Source organism: Carcharodon carcharias, chromosome 1 (genome assembly GCF_017639515.1).
Source record: "Carcharodon carcharias isolate sCarCar2 chromosome 1, sCarCar2.pri, whole genome shotgun sequence".
NCBI lineage: Eukaryota > Metazoa > Chordata > Chondrichthyes > Lamniformes > Lamnidae > Carcharodon > Carcharodon carcharias.
In genome coordinates this window covers 178479839-178507706 of record NC_054467.1, presented here as the reverse complement: position 1 = coordinate 178507706, position 27868 = coordinate 178479839, and the positions used below count along the sequence as shown (strand labels likewise).

Genomic DNA, 27868 nt, shown 5'->3' with positions numbered 1-27868 from the left:
TTCCATCCAAGATCAACGCTGTCAATTTGCACATGAGCAATATTGTTGTCTCCATCCTCGGGCACTTTTCTTAGCCATGCTTCTTCCATCTCTGGAGTTGATTATTCCAATGCTCTGGTTTCTTGCCTCCCCACCACCAGAATGCTGAAATTCTACGTGGCCAAAATGTAACTAATATTATCCTGTTCCACATGTCAATCACCCTTTTCTTATTGACCTACGCTGCCTCCCTGACCTCAACATTTTAATTTAAGTAACTTGTCCTTATATTCAAATCCTTCCACACTCATGCCCAGTCTTTCTCTGCAAATTTTTCCTGCCTTGCATTACCCGCCATAGCCTTCAGTCCTCTGCTTGCTTTTTTCAACAACTCGCCACAGTTCACCAGTGTTGGCATGGCTCTCATCTGTCTTGGCCCTACTCTCTCGAACCTTTTTTCTAAACCATTCTCCTCCCCATCTTTTAAAACCATCTCAAAATCCAGTGTTGGAGAAAACTTTCTCTTTTAATCTCTCCCTCCATGACTCAGGGTCCAGTTACTTGTCCAGTTGCATGTGTACATTTTGTACATTAACATAAACATAAGACATAAGAGATAGGAGCAGGAGTAACAGAAATGTGGCTGATATGATTGTGGTCTTAAGTTCACTTTTCTGCCTGTTCCCCCATAACCTTGACTTCCTTGTAGATCAAAAACCTGCCTAACTTATCCTTGAATATATTCAATGACCTAGCTTCCACTGCTCTAGGAAGAGAATTCCAAACATTAATGACTCTCTGAGTGAAGAAAGGCCTACACAAGTGCAAGTTGTTGTTATTATGAATTTGTATGGTGAATCAATGGTACAAGATAGTTTAGTTTAAAAAAGACCAAATTTATATGTGGGCCTGCACAACAGCAATCTTGTGATAAACTCAAGATCACAAGGGGGACAAAACTAAATACAGCATATTCATGGGCACACAATGAATAGCTGGGCCAACAAATCAATAGGACTGAGCAGTAAATGCTTAACAATTATATCAAAATGGCCAATATTGTATTATGTTGATATGCCACTCTGCTTTGCTTAATTTTCAAGAGAAATTGTATTGACTTTGAGATTTTTCTAGCTGTTTCATATTCTTATGGGAAAGAATTCAAGTCTTGCAGCCTTATAAAAGTGTAGTGGAAACAGCTGCACTAAACACCAACAGCCATGTGTACTTCTTTGACTACAAAGCATTTTCGGATGTCCTGAGCTTTATGAAAGATGCTGCATTAATGTAAGTCATTCCTTCCTTTCTTAATTTTAGATCATGTTGGTTGCAAACTATGATAATTCAAGTGGCTATATGCCTGTTGGCCTTTTTGATCTAACTATTCAGCATTTACCGCTCATTCCTATTGATTGACTGACCCAGCTATTCTTTGTGTGCATCATGAATATGCTGTATTTAGCTTTGTATCCCCCTTGAGTTTATCCAGTCTAATCATACTTTCCAGCATTCAGACGTAACTTTGTAGGCATTTCAAGTGCACATCCAAGTAAATGCACAATAATGTGGACCTGCGGCCAGTAACAATTAGCACATATTGTCTGCCGCTTGTGGAATCACTTTCACAAACGCCACTGACTATGTCTCTTTCTTATGTGAGTGTTTCATGGTTATCTGCATTTCAAAGTGACTTGTACTATTATCAGAAAATAATAATTTACATAGCTCCCAAACAACTTGGTGAAGATAAACAGAAAAATCCTGACTCTGAAAGATCAGACATGGTTTTTGTCAGGACAGAGATGTCCTGAATTTTCCGTACATCGTTTAACACCACATTTTCAAATTACGCTGAAAACAGCAGAACTTTCATTTTGTTTTGATGCTTCTGAAAGCAGTGATAATTGGGTATAGAAGATAAAACCTGGTTATTACTGACAAAATAAGCTCAGACTGAGGGATTTTCTTTTCCTTCATTTCAACTTTTATCTCCTTCCTAATTCCCAATCTGGCAAGTTCTTGCTAACCTCCATGTTGCATTTTGCCCCTTTTTGGAAGAAGTTATTTATTATTTCTCTGTATTTTATTTTATTTCCCTTCTGAACCCATCTACAGTACATTAAAAGAAATAGTCTGAACACCAGGAGAAAATATTCATCAATGCAACGAAAATTTGAAGTAAAGGTCTGGAGAAATAGAATAAAAGAAGTAACAGGTGGCTGATGCATTAAGGGTTCATTTTGATTGGAAACTAATGCAAGAGCACTTCAAAGCTTAACTTTATTAACCTTTGTTTCAGGAGCTTACTAGCTTTCAACTTGGCCATGAAAATGCTGTAACAGCATAATATCCAATGTGCTTATATGCTTGGTGACCTCCAGACTCAATAGTCTCTCTCTCTCTCCGCCCCCCCCACACACCTTAAACCAGCTTATATTTCAACTCTTCCTTGGACTCGAACTCAAGTTCTGTCGAAGGGTCATGAGGACTCGAAACGTCAACTCTTTTCTTCTCCGCCGATACTGCCAGACCTGCTGAGTTTTTCCAGGTAATTCTGTTTTTGTTTTCAATAGTACCAACGTTCTTCTGCCTGGCCTCACGTCTTCTACCCTCCATAAATATCAGCACATCTGAAATGCTACTGATCATAACCTAACCCATTCCAAGCTCCACCAAAATGCCAACAGTGCATGTCTAGCACAGCCCAGTCTCCACCCATAGGGATGAAAGAATAGGAAATCAATCATCAGGATATCCCAGCCCAACAGAGCCCAGTGACCTATGGGTGGCCATTTATGGATCAGTACAAGCAAACATCTGTGTTTTTGGCCTGGATATGCTGAGGAGCCTTTTTTCCTTTCTTCTTCTGATGTGTTACACAAGTAATCATATTTCACATACAATCTCAGAGACCAACTACTGGCAAACTCCGCGACCCTGTGGGGAAACACTGTTGACCTTGATCTTGTTCTCATCGAACAGCTATAAGCATCCATTTTCTAGCAGAGGTCACCAGATAGTAATTGAGTGCATGAAATTTGGCTGATTTGACCCCTCACTAGCCAAAAAGGGATATATATTTGGTTTGGGACAAGAATGAAGAAAATAACTATACCACAATGAAACATTGCATCATTTAAAAGGCTGGTGAGGGGTTAAACATAATTTTATCTGCCTTTCGTGTGAAAGCTCTGAAACAACTAAACTGGATATGAGAACCTGAAGAGGTTTATTGTTATTTCAATATGAATCAGAAAATAATGTTCAAATTTCTTCCTGTATCACTTTGCAAACATGCTACAACTATAAGCAGAAATGAAATTTTACATTTGAGTTGCTAAGTAAGTGCAGTCCTCCACTGTAAAATTTATTTCAACATTTCTTTGCATAACTCTTAAATATATGTAATCAAACTGATAAAAATACCAGCCTGTTCCTGTGGATAACTACAAGTGGCATATAAAAAGCATATTGTCCAGGAAGTACTTACGTCGAGACACAGATAGGACATTAAACTGGGCAACTTACATTCTCGACCTTATTACAGATTGCAGAAATTGCTCTCCATAAAACAATTTTTCCATCCGTGTTGGCTCCCAATGCTATGAATTTGTCTAATTCATAGTGGCAGGTGGAATTCAAAGAATAAGGTAGCAATGGAGAAACAACTTTACTCCTATCGCTGGAGGTGTCTCATGTTTTTGATTCCTTCTACAATTGAATATTCTGATGACACTAGCCATCTAGGCTTGAGTGAGCTATCAGAAAATGGTGAGTTCTTGTAATGTGATACAGCACCTTCAAAAGAGTAGGGGAAAATGGGAAATTCATTGAATATAAAAACAGCACTGTAAACAACACTTGAAAGATAGTTTGTAAAGGAAAAATGTTTAATTATATGCTTGCATTATGTGTTTATAATAAATATGCGGGATTAAGAAGTTATTATTAAGCTTATGGTTAAGCATATCTATTTTTAAACTTGTCTTTAATAAAAGTTGCAGAATTTAAGAGCTAATTCTCAGAGTGAATGCAATCTGAATGCTTTGAAAGAAGTGGTTACACCTGTAAGAAAACATTAAGTAGAGCATAGCAAAATTCATGTCAGCAAAAAATATTTAACACACATGGATGTGTGCAAGTAAAAACTAAATCTTTTTCTGTGGAAGCATGGCACACGTTGGATTGTGAGGTGTAAAGTCAAAATAAAAATGGACACAAAACAACCCGTATTGTGCAACATCACCAAAGGCAAAAATTGGTTAACTAGAGAAACCTGTGGCCCATGGATCCCACAGAATTAGGGAAGGAGGCAGAAACGTACAATGGCATATACTGTACAAATGTTCAACCTAATTATTTGCTGAACACATACTTTACTGGGACATTGTCCTGAATCACTGATTTTGCTTGATCAGCTTACATGTGGTGCATTGAAATCTTAAGGCCAAAATTCCCCACAGAACACAAGATCCTTTGATTGGGCAACAGGGTTATTAGTGTGCCCATTGTTACAATTAGGCATGTGTAGAACTGTATTCACTGGTTTTATTATAGTTCAATTAAGAGAACTTTGTCCGACATGATTTGGAGGAAGTTATTTTTGATAACTTGCACTTTACAGAGATGAATGACCTGAGCTAAGCTGACTTAAATTGACACTGTCTGTATCCCTTCCAATCTTCATAAGCCCTTCCTCGTATTTCCACTCTACCTCCTTTCTTAGCTTTTCAATATCTTCTATCTCCTTTTGACATGTTTATATCCTGTTCTTGTCTAGTTTGCAGTCAGGTGTCTGTTAATGCTATTAAGTCTAGATCTTCCTGTGAAATAATTTCTTCCAGGTTCCTCACTTCCCATACTCTGAACATACTGGAGCAACTCACCAAGGCTCCTGTGATAGCACCTTCCAAACCTGTGACCTCTACCACCTCGAAGGACAAGGGCAGCAGATGCACGGGAACACCACCACCTGCAAGCTCCCCTCCAAGCCACTGACTTGGAATTATATTGCTGTTCCTCCAATGTTGCTGGATCAAGATCCTGGAACTCCCTTCCTAACTGCACTGTTGGTGTACCTACACCACGTGGACTGCAGCCATTCAAGAAGGCACCCCACCACCACCTTCTCAAAGGCAATTAGAGATGGGCAATAAATGCTGGCCTAGCCAGCAATGCCCACATCCCATGAAAGAAAGAAAAATCCATGTACTAACTTTTTTTTAGATAAACTACTCCCTTTCCCATCATTTTTATTTTGTCTAAGCTACACTGCCTTTACTTCAATCTTTTCTTTGTTTATAACTAATGGATTTAATTCTATCTGATTTCTCTGTGTTATGTTCAGGAGGGGGTTTAATTTAAACAGCAATAATTTCTCCTCTCACCACCCATCCAGAAACAGAAAGGTGTTTTTGATTTGCTTCCCTCTTTTTTAATGGTGGCATATTTCCCAACCTCTCAGTTTTAGTGTGACCCAATTTTCTATTAAAAATCCCACAGCAAACTCAAGATAGGATGAACTCAAAGGGTTAGTTTATTTACACATACTTGCCTGGATGAGTGCAGCTCCCACAACACTCAAGAAGCTTGACACCATCCAGGACAAAGCAGCCCGCTTGACTGGCACCACAACCACAAATATTCACTCCCTCCACCACCGACACACAGTAACAGCAGTGTGTACCATCTACAAGATGCACTGTAGGAATTCACCAAGGTTCCTCAGACAGCACCTTCCAAATCCATGACCACTACCATCTAGAAGGACAAGGGCAGCTAATAGATGGGAACACCACCACCTGGAAGTTCCCCTCCAAGTCACTCACCATCCTGACTTGGAAATATATCGCCGTTTCTTCACCGTCACTGGGTCAAAATCTTGGGACCCCCTTCCTAACAGCACTGTGGGTGTACCTACACCACATGGACTGCAGCAGTTCAAAAAGGCGACTCACCCTCACCTTCTCAAGGGCAACTACAGATGGGCAACAAATGCTGGCCTAGCCAGCGAAGCCCACATCCTGTGAATGAATAAAAAAAAATACTCAAAGTTGCAACGTTGCCTCCTTTGCATTCATACATAAAAAGAGAGGGATTGAGAAAAGAAAGATTTACAGTGAAGAGACCACAGAGAAAAGGAATATTGTGGGTTCCATAGTCCAGAATCAATGTCCAAAGAGCTATTCCTTCATGGAGGTCGGTGAGCTGAAAAGATGATGGAAAATTCACTTTTCCAGTGGTGTGGACTTCACATCATGTGATAGGCAGGCTGAGATGATACAATCAGTCTCATAGGCGATGGTATAGCAGAAGCAGTGTAGATGGGGCCAGGTGTCCAAACTGCTTTGTCTGTGAGGCTGCTAGTCAGATGATAAAAATGCAGACTAAGACTTTGCAGTTCAGCAAGGCAATATTACTGGTTTCACGAGCCAAAGGCCCATGTCTCATGATTCCCACCTCTCCACACTGTCTTTGACAAAAGACGTGTATCTCTCATCTAGGTCCCAGAGATTGTTAAACATCTCAACCATTAAGAATTGAAAGGAACGTTACGGGCCCTTTGTATTACTTAGCAAGCGAGCGGATTCCTGTTGACCACCCCAGGTTATGAAATGAGATGGCCTTCGAGTTTGGTCTGTGCAGCCCACAGGGGTCATTCGTGGAACTTCAGGGATAACAATGTATGAGTTTCCCTGATACTACCAGGTTGCTTCTTTTGTTCGGGGTCACAGACAGACATAGATTCTGCCATTTTAGGACTTTGTCCAATTTGAAATTTTTAGAGATAGCAATGAGCACATCTTTATATATAATTTATAAAAAAATAATCTACAGGGTGAGATCTTAGCTTTTCATATCTGTCTTCTCATCCAATGCCAGAGGTTGCGTAACAATACTTGCTGGGCCTTTGGCAGGAAGCTGACTGATGACAACACTGGAGGCATTGGACACAATAGTGAGCACCTCTCCTTTGTTTCTGCCCCCAGTCCCTGTACATTTCTTGTTTTCCACATGAGCATTGTGTTTGAAAATCAAACAATAGAAATATAGAGAAAAAAAACCAGACAGAAGATGCAATTTTTTTAATGCAGTGCATTCTTATGATATGGAATGCACTGTCTGAAAGGCTGTAGAAGCAGATTCAACAGCCTTCAATAGAGAATTGGACATATATCTGAAATTTGGAGCTGATCTGTTTCACTGAAACAGGACAGCTAACCATCTATTACTCACATGGGCACTGGTGGGCTGCCAATTGCAATGAAAGCAAGCATTGCCAGTAAAAGTTGATTTTCTCTTTTCCTCCAGAATTATAATGCAGGAAGAGGGCAAGAACTGTTTACAAGGTTATGGTGAAAGAGCAGGGAAGTGGAACTAATTGGATAGCTTTCAAAGAGCCAGCACAGGCAGGATGAGCCGAATCATCTCCTTCCAATAGAATCTGATGATTCTATTAAAAAGGAAAACAGAGAAAGGGAAATTAGAAACAAGAAACAAAAATATGTTACAGAGAGTGTGAAATCAATTGAGAGAAGGGGAAAAAAAGGTGGAAAGGCTGTATTAAAAGGTGAGAGATGGGCAGAGTGTCAGACCACCAAAGAGAATGTGTTTTAATATATGTACATTGATGAAAAGTTGGACAGGAACAGTTAGTTTATATTGATATGTTACAGGCATTTGCTGACAAATTAAGGAAAGAAAAAGTTTGCTTTTATGATTTGTTTAAGCTTTTTAAGTGATATGATGTAATGAATAATTAGAGGAAGTTTGTCAAGAAAATGGAATTAAGTGTCAACCTTGCCAAGTGCTTTCTAGAAACAGTCAAAATTATTTGGGAGCTGTTATTAATGACCTGGGGTAGAGAAGGAGGTGAGTTTGCTCTCCCCTATCAGTTTTCCAAATAACTGTGTATATTACAGGTCACTCTGCTCTCTGCTGTTTATTGAGATCATTAAGTACCCACGTAACATCCGCTGCCACAGCCAACTCTGCTTGGGTCTGGCCATCTGCTCCTGATTAACTTGCTGTTTAACATTTTTCCACCATATTTAGGCACAAATCTTTCCATGCACATAAAGGCCAGACTTGCACAATAACGTATGCCAATGAACGATGAGCTGTGCAAACCCAGATTGGATATGTTGTTTATGAACTTTTAAAGAAAGATGTATCCGTGCAGAGCAATGCCCTGTAGAGACAAGAGTTGCAGGCAGCTCCTGGACAACAGCTCCAACGCTCTCTCTGCATTATAATTCTAGTGAAAAACAGAAAATTACTGATATCACATATATTGCAAATGACAGCACACCAGGGTCCAATTGAGCAAAAGATGGCTACCTGTGGGCCGTTGTTTCAGTTAAACAGCACTTACTCCCAAATCAGAGTAAACATGCTTATTATGTTTGCAAAGATTGTGCTGCCACCATGAACATAACTTGCCATTTTCACCTAAACAGAAGCCACACTCTAGGTAGCACTCAAGTCCCTTAAACAATTAAGAAAAGTATATGTCAGAGAGGTTTTAAGACAGTATGGTCTGTTTTTGCATTTGGAGCTGAAGTGTCCAAACAATAACTCAATATTTTAAACACAGGAAAGGATACTGAAAGAGACAATCCATTAGTAAACTTAAGATAAAAGCAAAATACTGCAGATGCTGGAAATCGGAAACAAAAACAAAAATTGTTGGAAAAACTCAGCAGGTCTGACAGCATCTGTGGAGAGAAAGACAGGGTTAATGTTTCGAGTCCAGATGACTCTTCTTCAGAACTAAAGAGAAATAGAAATGTGGTGAAATATATACTGTATAAGGGGGGTGGGACAGATGAAGCTGGATAGAAGGCCAGTGATAGGTGGAAGCAAAGAAGAGATTGCAAAAGATGTCATAAACAAAAGGTGGAAGGGGTGTTGATGGTGGTGATACTGGCTAAAGGAGGTGCTAATGGTGACATTAAGAGTAGAAAGCAGGATGACCCAGTGACAGATGGCCCTAGTGGGATGTGGTGGAGGGAGGGGACGGTGTGGGAGCAAGGTTCAAGATAGGCTAAAAGATGAGAATAAAACAATGAATGGAAATATTTTTTTAAAAAGTAATAAATAGGTGGGAAAAAATGTCTATATAAAAATTAAAAAATATTTGAAAAAAGGGATCAAAAAGGGGTGAGGATGGAGGAGATAGTTCATGATCTGAAGTTGTTGAATTCAATGTTTGCATTGAGCTTCACTGGAACATTGCAGCAGGCCAAGGACGGACATGTGGGCATGAGAGCAGGATGGTGTGTTGAAATGGCAAGCGGCAGGAAGGTCTGGGTCATGCTTGCGGACAGACCGAAGGTGTTCCAGTCTGCATTTGGTCTCTCCAATGCAGAGGAGACCACATTGGGAGCAGTGAATGCAGTAGACCAAATTGAGGGAAGTGCAAGTGAAGCGCTGCTTCATTTGAATGGAGTGTTTAGTAAATTTCTTTTGCAGAGCCACCCATTTTAGCTAATCGCTGATTCTAGAACCTCTTGGTGTGCCAGGCTGTTGACATTTGGATCTCATCCACGTTCTTGAAAAATTGGGCAAGTTAGGGTATAAGCACTAAAGTTGACCTTTGCTACAGAAACTACAAAATAAAATAGGTAAGTTGGTCAATGCCATGCTTGCACCCAATTTTGCACATTCCAAATTCAACGCAGTTGCAATACGGGACTAGAGACAATGACGACAGAGGAAAAGTGAAGGGGTTTACCAATAGGTAAAGTGAACTGCAAATATTGATAAGTGGGAGTGTGGGGGCAATGGGCAACAGAAAATGCAGAAATAGCCACCATCTAGAGAGGGAAAAGAAAGGTGAAACCCTTCATAAGAACTCAGATTTTTCTTTCCTCATGCTGAGAAACATATTATGTATTTCCAGCATTTGCTATTTTTATATGTCACAAAGTGCATGCCAGGCAACACAAGTGAGGGATCAGTGTCAGAGCTGCTTTGGCAAAACCCTCAGAGGAGTTACCAACTTTTCTTGGAACTAGGAATGGTATCCAACCTTGGAAATGCCTAATCAAGGAAGAAAATAATCTCAGGTGAGCCTTGCTCTCTCCAGAAATTGGGGAAAAAAAATCTAATCTCAATAAAAAATCTACCAGCTCTAAGTGATACAGAAAGAAATCTAACAGTTCACAGAATCTTACAGCACAGAAGATGGCCATCCAGCCCATTGCGCGTAAGTGGCTCTTTGAAAGACTTATCCAATTGGCCCCACTCATAGCCCTATAAATATTTCCTTTTCAAGTATATAGCTAATTCTCTTTTGAAAATTACTGTTGAATCTGCTTTCACCACCTTTTTAGGCAGTGCATTCCAGATCATCACTAACTTGCTGCAGAAATATTTTTTTCCTCACCTCTCCCCTGTTTCTTTTGCTAATTATCTTGTATTTTTGTCCTCTGGTTATCAACCCTCCCACCAGTGAATACCATTTCTCCCTATCCACTATATCAAAACATTTTCTTAAAATTTGAATATTTCTATTATATCCCCCATTAACCTCTCTTTGAGAACACTCCCAGATTCTCTAGTCTCTTTGTATTACTGAAGTCCCTCATCCCAGGTGCGGTTCCAGTAAATTTTCTCTGCACCCTCTCTAAGGTCTTAACATTTTTCCCAAAATTTGGTGCCTGAGTTTAACACAATACTCTATAGCAGAAGCCAACCAGTGATTTATAAAGGTTTACTTTAACTTTCTTGCTTTTAAATTATATGCCTCAACTTATAAAGCCAGGGATTCTATATGCCTAGTTTTTAATATAAACAGCTTTATTGATGGGTCCTATCACCTTTGAAGATTTGTGTAGATGAACCCCCCAGGTCTCTTAGCTCCTGATAACCATTTAAAATTGTGCAATTTAGTTTATATTGCCTCTACTCAAACTTCCCTCCAAAGTGCATCAGTTCACAGTTCTAAGCATTACATTTCATTTGCCATGTGTCTGTCCATTTCACCAGTCTATATTCTACTGTAGCCTGCTACTATCCACCTCACTGTTAACTATATTCCCAAACTTCCACCTTTTAAGCAAACTTTGAAAGTTTATCTTTTAGACCCAAGTTCCGGTCATTAACGTAGATGAAAGAGAGCAGTAGCCCTAATCCCAACCGCTGGGGGATACCATTGTATACTTTATTCCAGTCTGATAAACAGCTGCTCTCAGCTTTCTGACTCGTAGCTAATTTGGTATCCATACTGTCCCTTTAATCCTGTGGGCTTCAATTTTGTTGAGCAACTAGGGACTGTGGTTTTAAGATATGCCATTGAGGAAACATTAAACATAACATGAAATATTTGGGAAATGTGTTTACTGAACCAAAGTGTAAGGATGTCCTGTCTGCTCCCAAAGCACATTAGTAGCAAGACACTGCATATTTAAAGAAAATCTGCACTGCTTCCCAGTGGTATCGCCAACATCTTGTCCTCCTTCAGGTCTGATAAGGACCCATATTCATCAACCACAAACAGGCAAATAAAACATGAATCTGAATGTAAATGTTATTTTTTCTCTTAAGTACTTTTTCAGTACTGTTTAGACTGAAAAAGCAAACAACACGCTTTTCTCTTTTTCTTCAAGTCTCTGCTAACCATGTCTCATTTTTGAGTATTGCTGAAAAAAGAGACATCTAAGCTTTTCATCTTGCACTCATCAGGTTACTCACAAGAATACCAATATAAGGGGGAAAACAACAATTTATACCGTATGTGAAGAGAGTGTTAATTGGATGGCAAGTGACATTGGCATGCAGTATACACCACTGATGGTGACTGACAGTTAACTGCCAAGAATTGTTTGAAATTTAAACCAGGTATCTTGACCCTGTTAGGTCAAGGCATTGCCCTGAGGAATGAGTCAGTGAATGGCTGTCACTTATTTTGTTTAGCTGAACACCTGTCCATGTTTAGCACCCATCAAATGTTAAAATTAATGGGTTTTAGTATGCCTTTTACATCAAAATATGACTTTTCTTTCAATAAACGTAGGTAAGTATCTCCACTGGCTCAGTTGGTAAATTGGACCAACTAGATTGCTCTACAAAGAGCTGGCATGGAATTGATGGGCTAAATGGCCTCTTTCTGTGCAGGATTATTTTATGGGCTGGATTTAATGGGGCGCTGTGGTCCCCGGCCCTTCAGCTAAAAGGTCAGAGGGAAACCTGCCCTTGCTCCAGGCAGCCATCTTGCTGCCTCAAAGAGTTGCTGGTCAATCAGAGGCTGGCAGCTCTCCAGTACTGGCAGCACCACCAGGAGAGGAGGCCACTGCCTTTGTTGCTGTAAGACCTGCATGAAGGCATGCCGAGCTCTGACCAGAGGTAAGCCTGGGGGTCTCAGCAAGGCCAGATTGGCAGGCCCTGGTGGGGGATCAAGAGGTCAGGGAACCAGGGTAGTGGGAAGGCCTGCGGGGACCCTCTAATAGGGCCAGGGAACCTGTTAAAGAGTCATCCCCCTTTCCCACCACCAATCCATGCAGGAAAGCTGCTGGGTTGCACACTCCCGCCACCAGTTAAATACTAGCAATGGCGGGATAAGATCCTTAAGTGGGTATTAAATGGCCACTTCAAGAGCTCAAAAGGCCTATGGGCAGATAAGTCACTTGACAGCACCACCACCCCCACCCTTCCCACCACTGGTAAAAGTGCAGCGAGTGCAGGGGTGTGCTGGGATGTGATGGGCACAAAACCCACCGGATTTTATGTGCCCCTTGCCTTCAAAACTAGCAACAGGGGAGTGTTAAATCCAGCCCTGTGACTCTATGGATTTTAAGTCTTCCTTTATGTATGTTCCAGGCTTTCCTCAGACCTGATTGTTTATGATGATTTTCATTTGTTTGACAAAGATTTTTACCTTCAGGCATAGGTGATTGAGATTTTCGGGATATTTGGTACAAGTTGCCAACAGTAGGATTGGGGTAAATTTTGATATAAACTTAGGTAGAATTTGCCAGTTACATTGTTACAAGAACCTTTGGGCTGGTGTATTATTTTAATGCCATCTAATTCATATTGCACCACAAAGTGAGGTTCTTAAGTATCTTGCGGTTATCAGCTACATCCATCACAATCTGATTAAGTTCTTATCTGAAAAATGTAGCCGGAAATGGGACATTTAGAATTAAATTGGAATTTAGAATTATTTTGTGATTAACACTTACAGAACTCAGCTCTAAGACCACTAACATTGATCTCCAGCCTCATGTCCATCCCTTTCATGCTTCAAATATGTTTGACCAAATGTAGTGCTGTGCTACCATACGTAATGGCCACTTGGCCCCAGACACTTGTGGTACCCTGCCATAAGACACCACTGCCAGAAAAAAAGGGGAAGAAAAATGGTGACAGTTGTTTTACTTCAGAAAGCAGTGAAGTATAGTACTGGATCTTAATCTTTACATGCTTTATAAGCTTTTATTTACAGAGATGCACATTACAAACATACATCTCCTCATCCAACAACCACAGTTTAGTCTGTTCCTTTTCATAGGAATACAAGTAAATCCTTAGTTAATACCCATCAGCTGAGCATAATTACTCAATACTATATAATTAACAACAGTTCTATCTTCACATGTCTTACGTATGTTAAATATAATGGTTCAACAAACAAGGCCTTTTTTGGCATAAAATTATGTTAAAACTAATGCAGCATTATTTTGAATACTATAATAAGTTGATGGAGCTAAACACAGGTGAATGTTGCGACAGACAGGCAGAAAGGAAAAGGAGGTGGCGTGGCCACCTAGGTTAAGGATCCCAGGTTAAGGATGAAATCAGTACGATAGTAAGAGAGGATATTGGCTCAGAAAATCTAGATGTAAAATCAATCTGGGTGGAGCTAAGGGAGGCAAAAAACATTAGTGGGAGTTGTCTACAGCCATCCAAGCAGTGGTGGTAAGGTAGGGACGGCATTAAACAGGAAATTAGAGATGCATGTAACAAGGGTGCTAAGTAATCATGAGTGACTTTAATCTACATACAGACGGGCAAAACAAATTAGCAATAATACTGTGGCAGATGAATTCCTGGAATGTGTATGAGATGGGTTTCTTTTAGACCAATATGTCGAGGAACCGACCAGATAACAGGCTATCCTAAATTTGGTATTGTGCTAGAGATGGGTTTAATTGATAATCTTGTTGTGCAGGGTCCTTTAGGGAACAGTGACCATTACATGATAGAATTCTTCATTAGGATGGAAAGTGAAGTAATCTGATCTGAATCTAGGGTCCTAAATCTTAAAGGAAACTTAGTTTGCTTAGATTGGGGAACTTCATTAAAAGGCATAATGGTGGATAGACAATGACTAATATTTAAGGAACGAATGTATGCATTGCAACAGTTATACATTCCTTTCTGGCACAAAAACACAATAAGAAAACCATGGCTAACAAAATAAATTAAGGATAGTATTAGATCCAAAGAGGAGTCATATAAAGTTGCTACTTTTTCTAGCAAGCCTGAGGATTGGGAGCATTTTAGGGTTCAGCAAAGGAGGGCCAAGAGATTGATTAAGAGGGGAAAAATAGAGTATGATAGTAAATTTGCAAGGAACGTAAAAGCAGACTGTAAAAGCTTCTATAAGTATGTAAAATGAAAAAGGTTAGTGGAGACAAATGTAGGTCCCTCATAGTCTGAAACGGGAGAATTTATAATAGAGAACGAGGAAATGACAGAAATTGAGCAACTACTTTAGTTCTGTCCTCACAGAAGTAGACTCAAATAACTTCTGAGAACTAAGGGTCTAGCGAGAAAGAGGAATTGAAGGGAATTAGTTTTAATAAAACAAAAGTGCTGGAGAAATTAATGGGACTTAAAGCCGATAAATCCCCAGGGCCCGATAATCTACATCCCAGTGTACTAAAGGAGTTGGCCATGGAAATAGTGGATGCATTGGTTGTCATCTTCCAAAATTCTGTATATTCTGGAACAGTCTCGGCAGATTGGAGGATGGCAAATGTAACCCCGCCATTTAAAAAGGGAGAGATGGAGAAAACAGCAAATTACAGACCAGTTAGCCTAACATCAGTAGTAGGGAAAATGCTAGAGTCTATTATAAAGTGTTATGATCCCCAGCTGAGGTTACCCCTGGACAGGCCTGATCCCAGGGTGGAACCCAGCTTGATAGATCCTAACTTTTGTTTGTTTAGATACATGCAGAGGGGGCTACTAAACAGAGTCACCAGAGTCAGCTGATGAACTTTTAACAAAAACATAAAACATTTATTAAATAAGAAAAGATGAGCCAAATTACAGTACTCCTTCACCCACATCTATACCTTTACAGATATGTACAATTTGTAACGATAACATAAGACACAAAAGCTATCTTATAATCTAATGTTCACAGTAGGTAACAGTCCATGTACCAATAGGCAACCCAAGGTCAGACACACCACACTCTGAAACCAAGTGACAGATGCCATCCCAGACAGATGCTTTGGATTTCTCCAAAATGCCCTCACCAAATGCTTGTTACACCATGAGCCAACCAGTCTCACTGAGCTCTGTCTTTTACACAAGGGTTTTCAATCTCCACTTTTCAAGAACTCTCCTTGGAATCTTCTCCCAAACTGATGCTTTCTCTCAGACACCTTCCGCAAGGGTTCACCTCCATGGTATCGAACTTTCCTTCTGATGTTCGTCTTCCCTGTGTCACCACATGCCTCAAGCTGTCTTCCATGCACTCATTCTCACCGACTCAGCCGTCAACAGGGCATCACTGCTTCACATGTCCATAGCAAAGAGCTACAGAACTTCAGTTGTCTCTTTGGATCTTCTGGCTTCCACAAGCCTTTACATCGCTTTGACTCTGCTTCCTGCAGCTTGGAGCTTTCAGCTTGAAGTTTGGAGTCTTTCTCTGCCCTCTTAACTTCACTTAACAGGACCTTTTCCAGGTTCCTGTCCGTCCTTTGACTAGAAGGTCTGCTTAGGGATTTTCTTCTTTAGCTTGGGACTGGCTATCTGTCTCCTTTGCTCCGGTCTCGCCCGAGCCACTACTTTCAACCAACTTTAGCTTGGAACTGGCTAGCTGCCCCTTCTGGGTTGCTTCTGCTTGGCAGCTGTCTTCAAAACCAACTGAATTCAAACAGTTTCCAAATCAAACTGCTGTTTCTAGTTCTTTCTGTGTGCATGTCTGTGGGAGGGGCCTACCTCTCTGGACCCTGTTGCCAGGCAACAGCCCAGTTTTTCTACCCATGTTGGCTTAACTTCTCTTACATCGCAAACTCTCATTAGAAATGCAAGCACTTTTAAAATGAAAGTTTGCTGACAACACAAAACTTGGTGAGAATGTGAGCGATGAGGAGGGTGTTAAGAGGCTTAAAGGCAATTTAGACAGGTTGAGTGAGTGGGCAAATACATGGCGGATGCAGTATTACATGGATAAGTGTGAAGTGATCCACTTTGGTAGGAAAAACAGAATGGCAGAGTATTAGTGAAATGGTGATTGATTGGGAAATGTTGATGTACAAAGGGACCGGGGTGTCCTTGTACACTAGTCAGTGAAATAAAGCATGCAGGTGCAGCAAGCAGTTAAGAAGGCAAATGGTATGTTGGCCTTCATTGCGAGAGGACTTAAGTACAGGAGCAAGGACCTCTTACTGCAGCTGTACAGGGCCTTGGTGAGACCACACCTGGAGTATTGTGTGCAGTTTTGGTCTCCTTATATACTTGCCATAGAGGGAATGCAGCAAAGGTTCACCAGACTGATTCCTGGGATGGTAGGATTGTCGTATGAGGAGAGATTGGGCTCACTAGACCTGTATTGACTGGAGTTTAAAAGAATGAGAGGAGATCTCATTGAAACGTATAAAATTCTGACAAGGCTGGACAGATTGGATGAAGGGATGGCATTTCCTCTGGTTGGGGGTTCTAGAACAAGGAGTCACAGTCTCAGGATACAGGGCAGGCCATTTAGGATTGAGACAAGGAAAACCTCTTCACTCAGAGGGTGGTGAACCTATGGAATTCTCTACCACAGAAGGCTGTCAGAACACTGAATATATTTAAGAAGGAAATAGACTTCTGGACACTAAAGGCATCAAGGGTTATGGGGAGAGCGTGGGACTTTGGTGTTGAGATAGAGGATCAGCCATGAACATATTGAATGGCGGAGCAGGCTCGGAGGGCCAAATGACCTACCCCTGCCCTTATTTTCTATGACTGATAAGGGGCAGTCAGAAAGTTCTCTATAGAAAACACATGATGCTTCACATTCCAATATAAAAGATACAATTGACAGGTACAACAGGTAAATAGCTAACTCTGAAGATAAGGATGAAGACTGTTAGAAGAACAATCAGAATGCTAACCATGGCACCTTGGAGCACCATGTAGTATAAGCATCAAGTTGAATGAGTTGCTGTACAAATTCAACTTAGAGGGTATGACATGGTAGCCGTTACTGAGTCATGGCTGCAAGACCATGGAAGGACTGGAAAGTGAATATACCGGGTTATAAGGTATACTGGAAGGATTGCGAAACTGGCAGAGGGAGAGGAGTCCTTCTCCCTCTGGGGAGAGCGAGAGGAGCACCTTTAGTTCTTAATGGTGAAACCATTTCAATGATAAGCGAAGATATAACAAGAGGTAAACACGCAGTGGGGATTTTATGGATAGGAATAAGAAATGGAAAAGAATTTAAGATTGCAGTGGGAGTCTCCAATCTCTGTCTCTGGGAATGGGCTGATATCCACTGCACGTCCAATGATTCCCACAGCTATCCCAAATACAGTTCCTTAAACCCCGCTTCCTGTAAGGACTCCATTCTATTTTCCCAGTTTCTCAGTCTCCATTGCATCTGTTCTGATGATGCAGCCGTCATACCAATACTTCTGATATGTCTTCCTTTATCCTCAAGCGACAATTCTCCCTCATCATGGTCAACAGGGCCCTTGACCCTATCCATCCCACTTCCTGCCCTTCTGCTCTCAGCCTTTCCCCTCCCTAAACCATAATAGGATTTCCCTTGCCCTTAACTTCCACCCCTCCAGCCTGTTTTCAATGCATCATCTTCCACTATTTCCACCACCTCCAGCAGGATGCCACAAGCAGACATATCTTCCCCTCCCCTTTCAGCATTCCAAAAGGACTGTGCACTCTCCGACACCCTGGTGCACTCCTCAATCATCCCCAACACCTCCCCTCGTCCCATGGGACTTTTCCGTGCAAGTGCAGCAGATGCAACAGCTGCCCTTTTAACTCCTCTCTTCTCGCCTCTAGAAAGCTACAGACATTCCTTCCAGGTGAAACAGTGATTTACTTATACTTCTTCCAACTTAATATACTGTATTCACTTCTCACAGTGGTCTGCTCTACATCAGGGAGACTAGGTGAAGATTGGGTGACTGGGCGGAGCTCCATCAAGTCCACAAGCATAACACCAAGCTTCCAGTAGGCTGTCATTTTAATTCTCCACCTTGCTCTCATGCTGACCTCTCTGTCTTTGGTCACCTGCAGTGTTCCAATGAAGCTTAATATATGCTGGAGGAATAACAACTCTTCTTTTAGTTAGGCACTTTGTAGCCTTCCAGACTCAACATTGAGTTCAGAATTTTAGACTGCAATCTCTGCCCATTTTATTTAGTTTTCCTTTGGAGGTTTTGGCTTAACTCTTCTTTTGCTCTTATTTTTGCTACCTGCCTGTGGCTGTTTATGATTCTGCCATTCATATCTCTTCTAGACACATCTTTTGTTTCGTTACTTGTCCCATTATCACTCCTTTTGGCCCTGCATCATCAATCTTTTTTATTCTTTTGTGGGATGTGGGCATCACTGGCAAGGCCAACATTTGTTGCCCATCTGTAATTTCCTTTGAGAAGGTCTTCTTGAATCACTGTAATCCATCTAGTGTAGGTGGTTTTTGGAAGTAAGTCTAGATTATTGACCCAGTGACAGTGAAAATATTTCCAGGTCATCCTGGTGTGTGACTTGGAAGGGAATGTGCAGGTGGTGGTGCTGCCTTTGCCTTTCTAGGCGGTGGTGGTCAGGGGTTTGGAAGGTGGTGTTTAAAGGGACCCTGGCAAGTTGCTGTAGTGCATCTTATAGATGGTACATACTGCTGCTACCGTACACCAATTGAGGAGGGGGTGCTGATCAAGCAGGATGCTTTGCTCTAGTTGGCATCAAGTTTCTCAAGTATTGTTGGAGCTAGGCTCATCTACGCAAATGGAGCATCTCCTATTGTTAATTCTCCCCTTTCCTCCATCCTATCACAGACCTTCCCGTGTGTTCTTTTCCTACTCTCCCTCCTTCACTTAAAATTTACATTTCTAATTTTGACGAAAGGTCTTCTCTCTCAACAGATGCTGTCTGACCTGCTATTTCTGATTTTATTTCAAATTTCTATCACCTGTAGTATTTTGTTTTTACGTTATGCGTAGGCCCCTTGGTGGTAACTATGAAGTGGCAGAATGTACAAATGCAGAGATTAGACAAACATGTAGTAAAGACAGAGTGGTTCTAATGGGGGACTCTTAACTTCTATGTAGGTTGGTGTAAATTATTGACTTGGTTAGGAAATTGGCTGAGTGGCAGGTGACAGAGGGTAGAGATAATGTGCTGGTACCCATATTGGCAGCATATGACTACTGGTGTAGCATAGGAATTTGTGTTGAGGCCACAAATATTCACTGGACATGTTAACAAATTAGATTACCAGATAAAGAGGCATGTATGCTAGTTTGCTGATGACATAAATATAGTTAACATTGTAAGCAGTGCGGATGGAAGCATAAGAATATAAAGAGATATTCCAAATTAAGTGAATAAGCAAAACTGTGGCAAATGGAGTCCAATGTAGGCAAATTTAGGGTGTCCAATTTGGACCTAAAATGGATAGATCAAAATGAATGGCAAAAATCTAGAAACGGTGAGTACCAATCATACTCAACCAGCCCGTGCTTGCAAAACTCAGAACATAATATCTAACATTAGATGTGATTCTGCGATTGTACAGCACTTGCTGAATAATCCCAAGTATGCTAAGAATTAGACTAACAATCAATTTAAGATTCTCGGTTGGGCCTGCAATATGGCTTGCTTATACTCATTAGAAGTCACAAATATTCATACCCACGGACCTGTCCTCTGCAGGAAAAAGGATCATGTCCACGCATTGCACTTTTTTGAATTAACCAAAATTATGGGGACAATATTTCACTGATGCAAACTCCATGGCAACACCTTGATCAATCAGAATCAGCACCCTTTTCTCATGCTGTATCAATTGTTGCTCCCTTTGAAATTTGGTATTCTTGCATCTGTCCTGATGAATGCAAGTCGAAAAGGTTTGACAACATGTCTCATTATGCAGCAAAACTCAAATATTGAGTCTTCATTTTTGTCAGTCTGGCAAAAGGTCAATTTTATTTTCTACAGAACTGAACGGAATCTAAAGTTTGTTGGCTGTGACAGTTACAGCTCATTAAATATTTTGTCAGAGTGCAAGTGGAAGATATGCCTGGCCAGTTTCATCCAAAAGTTTTTGCTGCTTTCTTTATAGAACAAAAAGTTCCAAAGCCATCAGAACTGATTTATGGACAATGCCCCCCATCAAGAGCCCTGGAAGGTTGGTTGACTTACAATGTACAAATGGAAATACACTGCGGACTTCTGTCATAATTCCACAAAAAAAGTACATTGATCATAAAGGAAGAAGGAAACTTCATTTCCACTATTTTTGTCCACTATTTAAGCTATTCTTACAGTAAAAGAAATGTGTGGACAGTGTGGCAGATACAGTCCTGGTTAAATATATCCGCAGTGGGAGCAAATTGCTATGCTATCGACTACAACAATTGTAGAATCAACATCTACAATTAGTGCAGCAGGGCGTCTCCAGAATAGACATGAATCCTATTTCATGGCGATAGTGACATTTAATGTTTCCCTAAATGTTGTGCATCACCGTGTTGATTAACATATTGGGCTGGGTGACTATCTGGTTAAGATGAGGGTCCAGAATTATAACAAAAAGTACTAACAGATGACTGAATGTTATGTAGAACATGTTGAACCTCACACTGTTCGATTTATTCTGCTTTGAAATCAACCAGATTAGAAGGTCCGACAAATATTTTGGAGTTTAGCATAATTTCCTTTTCAAGAAACAATTTTGCCGAACCTACAGTTATAATGGGTTGTGCTAATTAAAAAGTGGAATGGGTTTTTTGTGGTAAATAACGTATCTGATGGGCTAAATAACATTTTCTGTATAAATATATAGCAAGAACATTTTTTAAGCAATGAGTGGAAATGGGTGGGCACCAGCCATCAAGAAGAAACAGACACTTAATGCAGAAGCCCCTGAGTGCATCTTATTCTCCAACCAGTATTCAGTTTTAGATACTGATGAGAGTGATCATTCATTTGGGGAGTGCAGTCAGATCCAAGTCCATGGCACCAAGGAGGCACAAAGAAGACTGGAAGAGCAAGAATGATAGGATATTCAATAGTCAGGGAAATACACAGACTTTTCTGCAGCCACAGACGTGAATCTAGGAAGGTATGTTGCCTCACTGCATGTCATGGTCATCCAGGTCATGGATGTCACTGAACGGCTGCAGAGCACTCTGAGTGGGGAGGGTGAAGAGCTAGCAGTCGTGGTCCATGTTGGTATCAATAATAAAGGCAGAAAGAGGGATGCAGTTCCTGCAGTCTAAATTCAGGGAGCTAGGTAGGAGCTTAGTAAGCAGGACTTCAAAACAGTGATCTCTGGATTACTTCCAGCTCCATGCGTAAGTTAGTATAGAAATAGGAGGATAAAGCAGATGAATGCATGGCTAGAAAGATGGTGCAGGAGGGAGAGCTGTAGATTTCTGGCTCTGTGGGAGATGAACCTATACCAATCAGGCAGGTTGCGTCTAAACAGACCCGGGACCGTTTTCTTTGTTAATGCTATTGGGAAGGACTTAAACTAACTTGGGGAACGAAGAAATAATATCAGCATGGAATACCATGCTGCATAGAATACTCGGAGAGACCCAGTACTACAGCAGGAAATAGTAAGGTATGAGATGAGTTCGGAGTAAGGGAGAAAGTGATAAAGTCTAAATTAGGGTTACTATGTATGTGAGCGTAGTAAACAAGATTGATGAGTTACAGGTGCAGATTACCATTTGGAAATATGATGTTGCAGCTATAACAGTGACATGGCTCAAAGAAGGGCAGGACTGGATATTAAACATTGCTGGATACAAGGTGTTCAGGTAAGACAGGAAAAGAAGGAAAGGGGAATAGGGTGATGGTATTGATTAAGGAAAGCATCAGAGAGGAGAGGGAGGGTGTCCCAGAGGAATCAGGGACAGAATCTATTTAGTTAGAGCTAAGGAATAAAAATGGTGCAATTACGTTGCTCAGCCACAAACTAATGAGAAGGATGTAGAAAATTTGTAAGGAAATTACAGAAAGATGCAAGAATTATAGAGTCAATATAAAGGGAGGAATTTAATTACCCAAATATAAACTAGCATAGTAGTATTGTAAAGGGCAGAGAGGGGCAAGAGTTTTGAAATTGTGTTCAGGAGAATTTTCTATAGCAATCTGTTTTGAGTCCAATGAGAAAGGAGGCCCTGCTACACCTGGTTCTTGGGAATGAAGTGGGTCAAGTGGATCGAGTGTCAGCAAGGGAGCATTTAGGAGCCAGTGACCATTGTATCATAAGCTTTAGGTTGGTTATGGAAAAGGACAATGAACAATCCAGAGCAAGAATAATTATCCGGGGAAAAGCCAACTTCAATGGGGTAAGAATGCTTCCAATTTATCTGCCGCATATCCAAAGGTTGGCAGACAAAATGGTAACTGAATAATAGACAAAAACAGAATTACCTGGAAAAACTCAGCAGGTCTGGCAGCATCGGCGGAGAAGAAAAGAGTTGACGTTTCGAGTCCTCATGACCCTTCGACAGAACTGAATAATAGGTTGCTTTTAAAGAGGAGATAATTTAGTCACAGTCAAGGTGTATTCCCATGAAGGGAACAGGTAGGGCAAATAAATCCAGAACTCCCTAGATGATGAAAGAGACAGAGATTAAGATGAAGCAGAAAAAGTACTTACGACAAATGTCAGGTGGATAATACAACTGAGAATCAGACTGAATATAGAAAGTTCAGTGGGGAAGTGAAAAAGCAAATAAGAAAAGCAAAGCAAAGAGAGTATGAAAAAAGGCTGTATGAAAAAAGGCTGGTAACTAACTTTAAAAGAAAATCCAAAAGTCTACTGTAGGCATATAAATAGTAAAAGGTTTGGAAGAGGTTGAGCGGGGTCAAGTAAGGACCAAAAAGGAGATTTGTACATGGAAGCAGGGGGCATGGCTGAGGTATTAAATTAATATTTTGCATCTATCTTTACCAAGGAAGATGTTGAACAGGTTATGGTGAAAGGACAAGGTAATTCAGACACTTGAAGTGTTTAAAATTGATAAGGTGGTGGTAGGATAGGCTGTACGTAAAGCTGATAAGGAATCAGGACCAGATGAGATGCATCCAACGATACAACGAGAAGTGACAGTGGAAAGTGCAGATGCACTGACCATAGTTTTTCCTTAAACTCAGGGGTGGTACCAGAGGACTGGAGAATTGCAACCTTGTTTAAAAGGGTGTAAAGATAAACCCAGCAACTATAGGCCAACAGAGAGGGTTGATGAGGGTAGGGTAAAGCTGCTGATGTGGTGTACATGGACTTCCAAAAGACATTTAATACAGTGCCACATAACAGAATTGTAAGCAAAGTTATAAATTTTGGTGGAATAAAGGCGACATGAATATGATATTGGCTAAGTGACAAAAACAGTAGAGGTCAGGAGCTGAGTGACCATGCTGCAACCCAAATTGAGCATCAGTGTGCTGGTTATTCCTGAGTAAGTGCCATTTAATAACACTGTCAACAATCCCTTACATCACTTTGCTGATGATTGAGAGTAGGCTAATGGGGCAGTAATTGGCCAGGTTGGATTTGTGCTGCTTTTTGTGGACAGGACATACCTAGGTAATTTTCCAGATTGCCAGTTAGATGCCAGTGTGGTAGCTGTATTGAAACAGTCTGATGAACCATCTTCTCAAGGTCTTATCACCTAGCTATTCACTCCATCACATAACTCTCCAACTCTCTGGGTGGTGTGGATCTCACATCCAATTTTGAGCTGTTCCTTTCAATTTCATATTTGCGGATGATAGCATTGGAAGCATTGTGAACAGTGAGGAGGATAATGTCAAACTTCAAAAGGACATAGATAGGTTGGTGAAATGAGCAGACAAGTGGCAGATGAAGTTCAATGTAGAGAAGTGTGAAGTGATACATTTTGGTAGGGAGAACATAAAATAAAATGTACAATTCTAAAGGAGGTGCAAGAGCAGAGGGACATGGATCTATGTGTGCCTAGGTCAATGAAGGTGGCAGGACAGGCTTAGAACTAGATTAATAAAGCACACAGCATCCTAGGCTTTATTAATAGGGGCACAGAGTACAATAGCAAGAAGGTTAGTTTAAACTTGTAAAGAACATTTTTTCGGCCTTAACTGGAGTTTCTTGTCCAGTTCTGGGTGCCACATGTTAGGAAAAGTGTGAAGGCATTAGAGAGCGCGTAGAAAAGATTCACAAGAATGGTTCCAGGGATGAGGAACTTCAGTTACATAGATAGATTGGAGAAGTTAGGACTGTTTTCCTTGGAAAAGAGAAGGTTAAGAGCTGTGAGACGTCTGGAGGTCATGAAAAGCGCTACGTAAATGCCAATCTTTTTTATTCTTCAAATGACTTTGTCTGAACCAACTTTAACTTTGTCATTATATCCATTATGTCATACCTTTGACAGACGTATTCAAAATCATCAGGGATCAGGACAGATGGAAAGGGAAAAACTTTCCCTTGCTGGAAGGATCAAGAGGGCACAGGTGGAAGGTAAATGACAAAAGAAACAATGGAGACATGAGGAAAACCTTTTTCCACACAGCCAGAGGTTGGGATCTGGAATGTCCTGCCCGAGAGTGTAGTGGTGGCAATTCAATCGAGGCGTTTAAGAAAGAATTGGATTATTGTCTGAAAAGGAAGCATTTGCAACGCTATGGGGGGAAGGCCAGGGAGTGGCACTCGGTAAATTGCTCCTTCGGAGATTTGACGCAGACACAACGGGCCAAATGGCCTTCCTCTGTGCTGTTACCATTCTGTGATTCTGAGTGGTCATGACCTGGAACTCTCAGTTTACGAAGGTGATAGAAATGGAGACGATCAATGATCTTAAAAGAAAATTAGATGGGCACTTGAGGGAAATAAATTCCAGGGTTGGGGCTATGGGGATTGAGCGGGGAGAATGGGACTGACTGGTTTGCTCCATGGAGAGATGGCATGAACTTGATGGGCCAAATGACCTCCTTTTGCACCATAATGACTATGACTTGTGGAAGAATTCTGCAATGAGAAAGCTGCAATCAGTCAATATGTCAGGATCACAGAGGTGAATCAATGTCCTACTACTTTAGCAGAGTGAATTATATGCACCATTTTACAATCTGCATTTAAACTTGAGCCGATGAGTCATACCAGGATGCACAAGATTCAAACATTAATAATAATAATTTTTAACTTCATTACTGTAATTTTGGACCTTATCAACACATCCTGCCCAATATTTATCTGTCAATCAACATCACACAAAACAAATTATCTGGTCATTATCATATTGCTGTTTGTGATAATTCTGGGAACTTGCTGTGCCCAAATTAGCTGTGCATTTCCTACAACAGTGGCTGAAAACACTTCAAAAGTTACAGCTGTAAAGAGCTGGTGGTCGTGAAAAGCGCTGCATAAATGGCAGTCCTTTTTTATTCTTCGAATGACTTTGTCTGAACCAATTTTAGCGTTGTCATTATATCCATTATGTCATTACCGTCCTAGAAATAACAGGTAAAATGAAAACAGCTCTTCCCGGGCCCATTGCCAAGATCTTGAGCAAGTGTTAAAATAATACTGTTACCACAAATAAAAGTTGAGTATATTACCAGGTTTGAAAAGGCAACCGAATAAAGAACGTAGAACTTCTTTCAAGTAACTGAAAATGTTACCGTGTGTGAAGTTCACCTGACTTGATGTAAACCTTTGCCGCTGAAAGAGCAAAGCCCACTGAATTGTTTACGAACTGGTAACTGTATCCAAAATTGTTCGACAGGGATTAAGAAATCATTAATATTACTACACTGATGACTGCTTTGGCTCAATGTCAATAATCTATGTCTAAAATATGAATTACATTTGTTCCTTGCTTAGCAATATTTCTTATCTTAGCAAATCACAATTGAAGTCCACCGTTTCTCTGACTAGTTCAGCTAAATATTTAAAATCCAATTTGGGGCAATTAAATAATTATTAATTTAATTCTCCTTCTTTTGTAGTCCGTATAGAATTTAATTATTTTTTTGCAGCGAACCGTTTTATCAATTCGTGTCCTTTCTTTTGACTCTGAAAGTTTTGCTCCGTAGCTGCGAAGGGAGAAAGGCAAAGGGACTAACTGGAGAGAGAAAAAAGAAAAATCTGCTCTAGTCAACAATTTAGGCTGCCAAGGGCTGACACTAAGTGACTGACTGCGGAGACCGCCTGGATCACATTAACAAACCGGTTCCCTTTGTGACGAGGGGGGCGGTGGTGGGGTGGTGGCAGCAAATACTTAACTGCCAGCAGTAGTTTACCGTCTGTTAAAATAATACTTTATTCCTGCAGAGAAATTGAGTGCCAGAACAAGCCCGTACTGTTTCGTGTTTACCTCTTTAATCAGAATCTGAACACTTCACAGGTCACATCCATCCTTCACCTCGTCTCCTTTTACCATCGCATTCATTGAGAGTTGAGAAGCAAAACACGGCAGGAGTAACCGAAATCAGTGAAAGTACACATCGCAAGTTCATTATTAAAAAATCATGTGCAATCGCATTCAAATGGACAAACATATAAACAAAAAGCTGGATGCAGGGAAACCAATATACCCATAATATATAAATATTTGTATATAAACTTACCCAGTATAATGCATATTATATCCAAACAAACATAGGGAATTCTCTGCCTGTCAAACATCTTCCTCCCGGTGTTCTCGTGTGTTGAAGGGGTGATGGTGGATGTTTCCCGTGCAGCCAGTTCTGCGAGTAGTTGAAATTTGCTTGGTTTTGTCTGCGGCACGATCTCGCTTCGGGGTGTGTGTGGGAGGGGAAAGGGAGTGCGGTTTAAAAGGACGCCTTGGCAGCAGTCCGCACAATGTGAACTGCTGGAGAATGAGTGTGAAGACTAATGGCCGACACAGGCTATCTCTGCTGCCGAGCTGAAGGAGGAGATCCAAGCTTTGATGTGTAGATGTGATTGTTGTCGATGTCCTACTTCACACCACCGACAGAGAACAGAGCAAACACACCTGCCCCTGCCCCTGCCCCTTCAAAAAAAAATCAAAGCCTCGTCTCCTCTCCCGCTCGGCCCCGATTTCCGTCCCGCCCTCCGCAGGGCTGATCGGGCTCGAGCTAGCTGGCGAGGCTCAGAACCCGGTCTCTGGCGGCGGCAGCATCGTCACAATGGGAACAATGAGAGGCTGAAAAACCCCCGGACCGACCCCACTCTGTCCCCGGGGCCGCCCAAACAAAAGGCTGCTCGCCAAAGCAACGCCTACCAAAAACGTCAGCGCCAACCCCGGCAGTACAAGTCCAGGCTGTCCAGCTGCAGGAAATAGAAAAGGTTGGGGGAGTGCCAATCCATTCCTGGCCTCAATGGAAAAACCAATACAGTGACGTGAGGCTAATGAATCCATCATGTATTTGTACCATAAATGACTTTTTAGATTGTACAGATACGTGAGTACAAAGCAAATGAATTTTGCAATCGAGCCTC

The 27868-nt window shown here is 41.0% G+C and overlaps 1 protein-coding gene across 2 annotated transcripts in view; it reads right to left on the bottom strand.

The window, feature by feature from the left end:
* Positions 1-27662, bottom strand: part of plpp1a (phospholipid phosphatase 1a) — a 118479-nt gene extending 90817 nt beyond the window's left edge. Inside the window, exon 1 of one of the 2 annotated variants that reach the window (XM_041194829.1) lies at positions 27013-27662. In XM_041194829.1, coding sequence (XP_041050763.1) covers positions 27013-27070 — 58 coding nt within the window. In that variant the 5' untranslated portion in view covers positions 27071-27662. The remainder of the gene's footprint in view (positions 1-27012) is intronic. The other variant, XM_041194907.1, reaches the window with a different exon arrangement.
* Between the last annotated feature and the right edge of the window lie 206 nt (positions 27663-27868).